The sequence below is a fragment of the Bactrocera dorsalis genome, chromosome 3, assembly GCF_023373825.1.
Source record: "Bactrocera dorsalis isolate Fly_Bdor chromosome 3, ASM2337382v1, whole genome shotgun sequence".
NCBI lineage: Eukaryota > Metazoa > Arthropoda > Insecta > Diptera > Tephritidae > Bactrocera > Bactrocera dorsalis.
In genome coordinates, this window is record NC_064305.1 from 66,655,938 (window position 1) to 66,667,136 (window position 11,199).

The 11,199-nt window shown below is 35.4% G+C and overlaps 2 protein-coding genes across 4 annotated transcripts; one reads left to right on the forward strand and one right to left on the reverse strand.

Moving 5' to 3' along the window:
* The first annotated feature begins 3,289 nt into the window (after positions 1-3,289).
* On the forward strand, positions 3,290-4,227 carry LOC105228992 (translocon-associated protein subunit delta). Its single transcript, XM_011209033.4, has 2 exons — positions 3,290-3,658; positions 3,737-4,227. The coding sequence occupies exons 1-2, from the start codon at positions 3,410-3,412 to the stop codon at positions 3,995-3,997; spliced, it is 510 nt and encodes a 169-aa protein (XP_011207335.1). The 5' UTR covers positions 3,290-3,409; the 3' UTR covers positions 3,998-4,227.
* A 597-nt stretch (positions 4,228-4,824) lies between these two features.
* On the reverse strand, positions 4,825-9,601 carry LOC105228993 (uncharacterized). 3 transcript variants are annotated; one of them, XM_049451098.1, is made up of 3 exons: positions 9,320-9,601; positions 6,359-6,509; positions 4,825-6,308 (listed from the first exon to the last, which is right to left on the reverse strand). In XM_049451098.1, exons 2-3 carry the CDS (start codon positions 6,391-6,393, stop codon positions 4,856-4,858), a joined length of 1,488 nt encoding a protein of 495 aa, XP_049307055.1. In that variant the 5' UTR covers positions 6,394-6,509; positions 9,320-9,601; the 3' UTR covers positions 4,825-4,855. The 3 variants fall into 3 exon arrangements, with proteins under 3 accessions (XP_049307055.1, XP_049307053.1, XP_049307054.1); XM_049451096.1 differs by lacking the exon at positions 9,320-9,601 and adding an exon at positions 6,749-7,027; XM_049451097.1 differs by lacking the exon at positions 9,320-9,601 and adding an exon at positions 6,749-7,021 and having other exon boundaries at positions 4,825-6,281.
* Positions 9,602-11,199: the final 1,598 nt, after the last annotated feature.

Consider the following 11,199-nt stretch of genomic DNA (forward strand, 5'->3'; position numbering starts at 1 on the left):
TGTTAATCTAAGAAAATTATTATTTTATCGATAAAAATAACACATAAAGCGTTTGCAAGAATTTACTCTAAAACTAAATTCTTTTCTGACAAAAGCAAAATGATTTCTGACAAAAGCTAAGATATTTTCTCTTTTTTTAATCTTTATAAACATTTCAAGCCGAACTTTTGGTCAAAACCCGATTTTTTTGAAAAACCACCCTTTTGTCAAAAAAATTTAATTTGCTTATTCCTTCGATTAATTACTAGATTTAACATTATTTTAACAAAATCTGTTTAGTTTTTTAATTTCAGAGGATCCAGTTCAGAGATATAGCGGTCAACCCAAAACGTCTTCTTTGAGAGGACCTCCTGAAGATCAGCTGTAACTCCTTTCCAAATAAATATTTTTACCAATACTAAGTCTTGGATACAGTTAAAAGAAATCATAAAATGTGTACATATTTTTGGATCAGTAATTTTTAGAAAATTTCTCAGAAAAAATTCTGGAAAATTCGCTTTTTGCGGCCTTCTAACTGTAAATAACTCTTTAAGGTCACAGTTACATTTAATAAAGCTGATATCTAAACGATGTTTTGGAACATATGGACAACAAAAACAACAGTGTGATACGAGGTGATTTAGCCTTGATCTCGCAACGATGGGATGGTAAAGAAAGAACTCTGATTGATTTTAACCGCGCTTCCTTCCAAGCAGCTTCAATCACTGGCAACCGGTAAGATTTTCAATTTTAACACATGGATACCGTATAGACAATGTCTAGAGACTACTTTCTTTAGATTGTAGGCAGCCTCTTTATTTTAATATCAATTAAAAGAATTTACTTAAATGCTTCTAGTGGTGTACAGAAGATATGTTATATACACATATGCTTATATTCCCATGGTGTTCTTGCCCCTTAGCTATTTTTAATATGCATAATTCAATCGTCAATGTAAAAATTCGCTTTATGATAAATTGTGTTGTAAGTGTTACAAGGACTTGCCACACGTGTCTGCGAATTTTTTGGTGACATCACATCGCATTTGCACTTGAGTAAGAGTTATGAAATCTTACCTCGTCAACTTATGACAAACTTTTGGTGCCCTCAAACTCCAGCTGCGAACTCGAAAATGCTTCACTAATTATAGCTCCACAACGATAAATGCGGCGAATAAACGAATGAAGGATACCAAGCTAACTAAAAAAAAAATTAGGAAAACAAAAACAACACAAAAAACATATTAACTCCCACAACTGCACGTCACATACATAAATACAGCACTACTAAACTATAATTGCGCACATTTTAGTAAGTCAAATGTCAAACTCGAATAGAATATACTCATATACAGAGGGATGTATATTTGAAAGCCTAGTACCGGGAGCATTTGGTGGCATCTATGACAGCTGGAATTTGGCAATTGTGATAGGCATGCATAGTTGTCGTGCATGACAGCAATCAAAGTGAACAAAGCACCAAATGCCTGTACATATATACATACTTGCAAATACATATGTATACATATACAGTTCAACCTGCATAAGTATGTACATACATATGTATGGGCAAAAATATATTTATACATATACAGTTCAACCTGCATAAGTATGTACATACATATGGGCAAAAATATATTTATATGTGTATACCCGTGCATGTAAGAGCCGATATCGGGCAGCAGTCAATTTCAGGGTCACATTCCTCGCTATATGCCGCCATTTTTGGCGCAACAAACACTACAACCTTCATGCAGAAAACGCCAAATTTATTCAAGCGCTTTAATAAGCCACTAATAAATCAAGCGAACAAACGTGTATCCTTTCGATTTTGATTAGCAATTCATTGTTTGCCATTAAGAAAAAGCAAAATATGAATATTAATAACAAAAATAAAGACATTTTTTTTTTAATGACACTTGGCTTTCTTAAAAAATTTTGTCTAAAGTCTATCGAATTTAATATAATTTATAAAAATTACACTTTTGAAAAAACCCCAATATTTTTATAATGTATCATTGCTTCACTTCTTATATCTCCCTTATCCTTTGCCTCTGCAGGCACCTTCTATATTGCTATTGTATGCTGGTCCCACCAATACCCACAGTTGTCTTAATCTCACGATAGGTCACATGACGATCGTTAGTTACCAGTTTACGCACAACGTCAATAGTTTCCGGAACAACAAGTGATTTTGAACGAACTTTCCGAAATTAGTTTTGGAGTGATCTACGACCTCGCTTGAATTCACTATACCAACGATAAACACCGATCCTTGATGGAGCTCCACAGCGTGGAAAATCGTGAGAAGTTCATCTATGCACTCTTGATGTGATGAATTAATACCCGTCGAAAGTTGTAAAAAATAATCGCCCGAAAATGTATGCGATTTAATTCCATTTTTTTGGTGGAGATGAATATTTTAAGTTACTGTAAACAACATAAGAAGCGCTATTATGTCAAAACGTGCTGAGTATGCATATCATCAATTTTGGCAAACTTTACGATAAAATTGCGAGTTTCCCTATTGCAACACTAATGTTGCGAAATCCCGAAATATAAAATGAAACCTACGATATGAAATAGGAAGATGACAATTGACCGTTACGATGCGGGGTTATTTAGGGTTGCATTTGCTAAAACAAACTTTAATACATTCGTTTTTCAAAACATTGGTTAGATTCAATAATTTCTACTACGATAGTTGTAGCATTTTCAATTTCGTACATGAATGCATTCGTTCTTAATGGTCAACTTCGCATATTTATCGATTTACATTAGCTCACATCACTATGTAATTACAACGTATTAGCAGTTTCAAATAACTAGAATTTGTGAGCATCGTTTAAATAGTGTGAATTTATTGCGCAGTTTTTCATTTAAAAAGCTTTATACGGTAAGTTCTAAATAACAATGAATAACTTAATATTTAACATATTTGATTTTCCAATGTTCTAAATAAGTTACTTATTTGATAATTAGCTACACACGAAAAAAGCGTAGAATCTCTTCTGCTGGGCAATGCTTTTTTTGCTTTAATAACACTAGAATTAATTTCAAAATTTAATAATTTTATAATAATAAGTTTGGAAATGTAAAGATACCGTACATATGTATATACATTTGTATTTGCTGTAATTTTGTTTTTCATAATTTAAAATTACGCGTTCCATAATTCTTTAGTTGCATTTCACATGAATTGGCCAGTTGCATTGACTTGGCCGCACTGTTTCGAACGTAACTACGAAAATTGACGATGTGTTTACCGAAGTTAACCGTACAGCACGACGTGGCATGACATTTCTGATATACAATTGTCAAAATTGCTTCCAAGTGAAAGCTGTGCTGCTTTGTCGTGATTTACATATATCAACGTTGTGCTAAGTTGTTTCACAGTTCCTTGTATCACTTTTTAATAAATAACAATTATAATGTCACGTAATTTACTTGCCGTATTCCTTGTTTGCCTGTGCACTGGTGCCGCTTTGGCCACCACCTGCACAAGCCCCAAAGTGAGTGTAACATCCTTCAGCACCCAGGATGCCACAATCCTTACACAAGTGGCGCATGTAGGTGAATTCTCATTGACTTGTGGAAACAATGCTCAACCCAACTTATTTGCCGAATTTCCCTGTGGAAAAATTGTACCAGTTGCAAAGATTGGCGATGGCAAATACCAAGTAAGTATTCCCATTGCAATAAAGTGTGGCACAACTGTAACTTGTGATGTGGCATATTACATGGGTTTTTTTTTATAGGTAAGCTGGACACAGGAGATCAAGAAAAGCGGCGGCGGTAATGTTGCTGTACGTTTATTTGATGAGGAAGGTTATGCTAATGTACGCAAAGCGCAACGCGATGGCGACAAAGTGGCTAATGTGAAATCGCTTGTTGATATTACTGTGGCTACAAAGAGTGCTTACAAAGGTCCATGGGTGCAGGCTGAGTTGGTAGCCGCTTTGGCTGTTGGTGGTATTGCTTACTTTGCCTTCACCGCTAAGAGCAAGGTGCAAGGTTAGATTTAATGCTGCTTCGGAATGGGCGATTCGATCTCGCTTAGTGAGATTTGTAGACTTTGAATGAAATTCATTCAACTTTTTGTGTAAAACTTTCCAACTAGAGATTAAATGTGGATTACTTTTTATACCAACGAGTAAATCTATTCATATTTCATACATGCTGTAAAATTCTAGCAAAAATTAATAGATATCTATAAAGAAGTATGAAAATAAACGAAAAGTAAATTAAACTTTTATTGTTTAAAATTATTTAATTTCAATATTGTGTCCATTGGGGTTTTCAGTGACTTATTTATTACATTTCTAGCTCAACAATATTTTATTAACATTTTTTTATTATTCGTCATTAAACGGAGCCTAATTTTTTCAAATTTGCATACCCTGAACAAATTATGTTAAGTTTTTGTGATATCAATGAAGCCATCAAAAACTCAAGTCCTTGTAGAGATTTTATTTAACAAGATACCCTTACGAAATTTGGCATGGGTTATTTTCCAAGGTAGCGCTACAATCTCCGAAAATATGGTAAGGATTAGATCTCTTTAGCATATAGCTGCGATAAAAATTTATTGATCAAAGTCACGAAAAAATCTATTTTTACCTTCTTATTTCTAAAATGCACCAGTGAGCGTTATTATAGCTTCGGTGTTGCCGAAATTAATGTTTTTATTTGTTGTGATCGCAAATTGTACGGTACTTACATATGTACATATGTATGTACGTTTATCTGTAATATCTACTTGAATTTCTTGAAGCAATTTTGATAATTTTAAAATTAACTTAATTTTATTCTGAGTATCTTTGATAAAATATTTACATTTCACTATTTTATTGAGTTATATGTATATTTGTACCCAATTAATTGCCATTCATGGTGCCATCTTCGTCGGATGAAATATCAATCATACTCTCCACACGTGATGGCGACATCACATAAACGAAGTGCTCTGTTGGTCCGCTGTCTGACACTGGATTACTTGGTATTATGGTTGCGCCATCCGGTGGTGAAGGCGACGAATCTATGCTACAAAATTTGCCAGCGTGTGAATCATCGTGTGATGGCATACCACCACATTCATTTACATTCTCCAGCTCCAATTCTATGTCGCTCACAATACGCATGCAACGCATTTTTGCAAGCGATTGGAATTTGGTTGGCATTGCGCGTACCATACGCGCCAGACTGAGGAAAAATAACGTATTAGCATCTAAGTCGCGATTTGCTTGCAATATTGCTGAAATATCGACCTCAGCACGATCACTGGTTTTACGCACTTTCGCCGGTGGCGGTTGACCACAATTATTATTGTTGCTATTATTAAGCGTATTGTTATTGTTGCTGCTGTTGTTATTCGCCGTTTGTTGTGCTTGTGTTGCACTAAAGCTCAGATTAATCGCCGCTGTTTGTGGCGATGGCTGCACACGACGTATTTTCGATATTAGCGGTGGATTGATGCGTGCCGTAGAGGCGGTAGTCGTTGCGGCTGATGTTATATTATGGAATAAACCAATAGTTGGAGCGCTTAGCTCCTTCTTGAACGTGTCTGCCGAGGCAAACAATTGTGGTTCGATAATTAAGCAACCCACACTACTGGCAGCGCTGCTAGCCGGCATCAGTGCTGTCGGTTTTGGTACATTTGCCAGTGGAGGCAAGGGAAATATCTGGGCTGGTGGCATATTGGTAGGTCCCATAGTCGAGATCGGACCCAAAAGCGGTTTGTTCATCGGCTGTACGGGTGGTAATTGTACAGTCGGCAATGATGGCACTGGCAGCACAAGTGCACCGGCTGTTGCGGTCACCGCTGGCGCACCACTACAGTTATTAGTGAGCGCTGCAACCGAAGCGGCGGCGGCTGTTGCTGCAATATTATTACTCGGTGCAATGCAATTAATTGCAGCCGAATTGTTGGGCGAAAAAGCAGCTGATGCTGCCGGTACTGAAACCATTGCTGTGATAGGAAAGTGTGCGGGAATCGGATTGTGTGTTGTTGGTACAGCTGTCAGCGTTGTATTTGTTATCGTGCTGCATACAGCTGGTGGAATGGTCGCTACTGTTGTTTGTGACGTTGGCGGTGGCGGCGGTGGTGGTGCTGGCGCTGCTGGCGTTTGTACCGTTGTGCTTGTTGGCATTGTAGCTGTGGTATTAAATTTTATATCATCATCCGATGAAGAGTTCGTAGCTGCCGCCTTGGTCAATACTTGAAAACCGAAATCACACTCTGTATCCTCGGTATCCTCATTTGTTTTATGACTGTTGCTACTATTCGAGTTGCCATTCGAATGTCTGAAAGAATGGCCAAAGGCCGAAATGCTAAATTGTTGTTAAAACATTGAGGTTGGTGTATTGAATAGCAAGCATACCTGCCGGGTCCCTGATAAGGTTTCAGAAAATCCATATGATCGGCATGGGCCCAATACTGATATTTCTTCGATGTTTTCGTACCGATCCGAAAAGAACGCAAATATTTGGTGTAACTGTCGCGTAGATTTTTCCATTTTCGCTTCGATGCATCTGTTTTAGGTAAATAAATGAGAAATATTTCAGTTTTTTAATAAACAAAAAATCGATAAATAATATGTTTAACTGCTACATTATTACAGAGAATGCATAAAAGTAACTACATAGTATGTATATGTATATACATACACACAATAAATCAACAAACATATGTATGTGTTTTATTTGTTTATTGTAAAGAACTTTTTTTTTGAACTTGCACTTCAACAAATGTGTTTGTAAACAATTCTCACAAAAGCTTTGCCTGATCAGCAGTTCGTAATTCAACATTTCCGTGCTCTTCCGATCCGGCTCACAGAGTGTTCACTCCGTCGCGTCCGTTCAGTCGTTATTTAGTAGTGAGTGTTTTCGTGTCTTCCGAATTGAAATTATATTATATCACAGCTGCGGAGGTAAGATTGAATTTTCAGAAGAACAGAATTGAAGAAAAACTGTACTGCAACAATAACAACTCGTTAATTTTGTGTTTTCAAATATTTTGTGAAACAAAATTTGCAGCAAAAACGGACAGGAGGTTTCTGTTTACGATTAAAATCTCCTTAATTGTGCGGAGAATTTGAGCTGCTTAAATGTATACATACATACATGTTAAATAGTAAAATATTATTTAATAAGTGAAACAATATATATTTTTAAGGCAGTGCCTGCATATATAATACTTAAATATCGCATTTTTTCATAAATTAAATTATTAGCGAGAGCCATTATTGTTGCATACTACTTTGTATGCACTCATACAGTGGTTTATATTTGGATGCAACCCATAAATTGAGCTATAATGCAATCCAGCGATAGTTGAGTGCATTCAGCGCGTAATTTTCAGTCGATGGATCGTGGCTTCAAAGTAAATATGTGGAAAACTTTAAAATAAAAACATTTTAAACGACTTTTTCTTTTCCGACAATCTTTGCAATCACTTAAGATTCTTCATAAACAACCTCGTGATGACTATTTTAGAGGTTTGCTAATATTTGAAATTTTTGAGGTTATGGTAATATAACCTAGCTCATTAAAAAAAAAAAAAACAGGACCTGAGGCAGAGTCATTGCAGTTTAAAAAACTTTATTTTGAATTGCTTTGTATGTAGTTGTTTGTCTTGCAAATCTTGTTAAAATATTTAATTTAATTTTTGCACTCCATTTTCCGCCTATTCCTACGACCCACTGTATGCGCCATTAAATGTCGTACAATCGTGCAAATCATATAATATTTTAATGAGTTTTATTTGCATGTGTTTGTGTAAAGCTTTCTATATCACTTGCTATTCGCCGTGTAAAGCAGTACATAGCGAATACCGGCTTTTGCAACAATATTTTACATTTCTAGAAAGAGGTACATCCTCGCATAAAATTCCGGTAGAGTGGAGTCTCTACGGAATGAGTCAATATAACAACCTTCCAAAACATATTTACTAAATCGAGTACTTAGATAGAGTACTTAGGAGAATTTATTAGTTGGTTAAGTTGATCGGCTGAGTTTTTTTTAAGCGAAAATATATTAATACAAGAAAAATTGTTTAAAATAAATTTGATTTTGATTGTTTGTTGTTGTTGTAGCGGCAGAATTCTATTGATTTTGGTCGTTCAGTTTGTATGTCAGTTGTATGTTATAGTGGTCCGATCTGAACAATATATTCGAAGATTGTCCCGTTGCTTTGGACATTAGATTTTGCCAAATCTCGTGAAGATATTTTGTCAACGAAAAAAGTTTTTCATAACATATTTGGATTGGTGAGTTTGTAAAAGATTTATGTATATAATATATCAATATCCGTGCACAAATTTTCAGATCGATATCTCCAAAATTGTGGACCTAGTATTTAGAGTATAAACAGTCGAATAGACTCTCCCTTTCTTTCGACTTTAACTCGCAGTTTATTGCCTAGTTGAGAAAAAGAAATTGACCTAAGTGTTGTGTGAAATTTGTATAAATATATGTGTATATATGTATTTTCCTTCCAAAAATTAAAAAAAAAAATGTATTTTAAGAGACTCTAAGACAGTTGCCCACATATACTTAAATGAATAGTCAAATCTATTATGTTAAAGTGACTACATACACTAAGCCTGAAAACTCCAATCAGATTGGTAACCTCACTTTATTTTAGTAGGTAAGGGCTACATGATTTTAAATCATTCTTAGAACTTAGAAGAAATCATTCTTTACTCTTTATGGAATGTTGTTGCAACTGCTGCTATTCCACTCGGACTGATAACCTCACTTTTTTTAAGGATAAAGGATGAATATATTCAAGCAATATTATTTTCTTACTATCTCCGAAATATTTCTCTTATACTGCTATTATTTCGAACAAAATTGTGCCAATGCACATAATATTGAGTAATCTAATTGGACATTTTCCGTTATCATAAATATTTTAAAATTATTTTTGAAACAATTTGCAACATTTTTCATTGATTATAGGTAAAACACACTTTGTTACATCGCACATCAAACGTTAACACACACACACATAATAAGTATATAGTATAGTATGAATACACATACATACATATGTATGTATATGTACCCTATTGCCAAAAAAATTACATACACATGCATGTGTGTGCGTATGTTTATGTCCATTCATATGTGTGCAGGTAAGCCGTCTGACCAAGCAGGGGTTGCACATGTACGCACACACATACACATTTACACTAACAAAGATTAGAAAAAACACCAATTTTTTCACCAAATAAAATCTTTCGCCCACTAATTTGCGAAAGATGACCAAAGATACACAATTTTTCCAAAAAAAAAATATTAATTTCTTTTAGTCAAATTTTTTGAACAGATTAGCCCACCTCTTATGTATGTATATATTGCTTTATTTCCACTGTGTATGTTTTTGTTTTTGACTTTGTTGTTATCACTTCATTTATTGATAAAATATTCCGCGAAAATATTCGCGCTTGCTTGTGTACATTATCAGATGTTTCTTATCACACTTTTCACGCTGTTTTCGCGCTGTCAGAATCCGTTTTCTTGCTTCTCTCAGTTATGCAGATACTACATATATAGGTAAAGTAGCGGTTATATGTGAATGTTGTTGAGCTAACGCGACGACTTGCATTGCTGCTTGTAAGTGCGCGAATGTTTGAAGTCATTAATATTTGTTGGGAAAAAGCGTATATACACTATACGTATGTATGAAAGTTTGTGTATATATGTGTGTGTGTATGTACATACACATAATGTACGTACATATGTATATTCATACATGACTCTTTCATTTTGTGTACAAATTCGTACTCAGGTGTGTATGTACATATGTATGTGTAAGTGCATTCAAAGAGCGGTGGTTGTTGCACTAGGGTGGTCCATCCTTATGTGGCAAAATATTCAATGATTGCATTTCAAAAAAATTTAGATAAAATCGTTTTATACAAGTATATTTTTGGTTCAGTTGTTAGCAGTAAATATACATAAATATATGACATATGTACATACATATATCTCCGTCTCAATCGTTTTAATAAATTATCGGTTATCGATGCATACAGCTGATTTCACGATTGAGTAAAGTATACATTTAGGCGTGCACCATTGCTCTGTATTTGAATTGGAGCAAGCTAGTATCGGTTTTCGGACTCAAAAATTTTTGGAACTTAGTGTGATACTACTACTCTGGGAGTGGTGAGTTTTTATCCAAATTTTTTAGGGTGATCCATTTCGAGATTCCCTACTTTTTTAATGAAAAAAACACAGAAACTTCAAATTTAATGGGGAATGTTAATAATCGTTCGAAAGAACATTCTTTGGCATTTATTTCTTGAAGGTTATCACTTTCAAATGTAGGCCGCGGCTACGTCTCAGATGGCCCATCTGTTGAGTCCAGTTTTCGATGACTCGTTCAACCACTTCGACTGGTAACTGGCGAATGAGACACGTGATGTTTGGCTCCAAGGTCTGAATAGAAGTGAGATTGTCCGCATAGACTTTAGACTTTACATATCCCCACAGGAAAAAGTCTAATGGTGTGATATCACATGATCTTGGTGGCCAAAAGACTGGCACAAAACGTGAAATTATCAACTCACCAAAGTGTTTTGTCAATAAATCCTTTGTTTGTTGCGATGTGTTGGAAGTGGCGCCGTCTTGTTGGAACTAAATATCGCCGAGATCACGAACTTCAATTTCAGGCCTAAAATAGTCGGTTATCATGGCACGATAACGGTCACCATTGACGGTTTCCGTTATTTTTTCTGTAAGAAATGGCAGCTCTTGAATCTCTTCAGATTTTTCTTCGTCCCAAATGCGGCAATTTTGCTTGTTTACATATCCATTGAGCCAGAAATGGGCCTCATCGCTGAACAAAATTTGGCTCGAAAACATCATATCTCTTTGGAACTTTTCAAAAGCCCATAGAGCGAAGCGCTGCCGCTTGGGAAGGTCGAGCGGCTTCAGTTCTTGCACTAGCTGTAGTTTGTACGCTTTCGATTTAAGATTTTGACGTAAAATACGTCATCTCGTTCCATACGTTAGTCCAAGTTGCTGCGAACGGCGCCGAATCGAGTCTCTAAGACAACGGTATAATCTTTAAATAAATTGTTCAGATCGGACCACTATAGCATAAAGGTATGTAGCGGACATACAAATTGACCGATCCAAATCAACATCTTGCATGGAAACCTTTGAACTTTTGAAAACTGAAGTTGACGCTTTTTCTTTTTGACTACCAAAA

What these genes read in the sequence shown, in the direction of transcription:
- LOC105228993 (XM_049451096.1), bottom strand. Translation starts at nt 6,785, where the DNA reads ATGTTGAATTACGAACTGCTGATCAGGCAAAGCTTTT. An exon ending in GCTGATCAGGCAAAGCTTTT is followed by an intron (nt 6,510 to 6,748) that starts GTGAGAATTGTT and finishes TACCTAAAACAG; the next exon opens with ATGCATCGAAGCGAAAATGG. An exon ending in CCTTATCAGGGACCCGGCAG is followed by an intron (nt 6,309 to 6,358) that starts GTATGCTTGCTA and finishes ACAACAATTTAG; the next exon opens with CATTTCGGCCTTTGGCCATT.
- LOC105228992 (XM_011209033.4), top strand. Translation starts at nt 3,410, where the DNA reads ATGTCACGTAATTTACTTGCCGTATTCCTTGTTTGCCTGTGCACTGGT. An exon ending in TTGGCGATGGCAAATACCAA is followed by an intron (nt 3,659 to 3,736) that starts GTAAGTATTCCC and finishes TTTTTTTTATAG; the next exon opens with GTAAGCTGGACACAGGAGAT.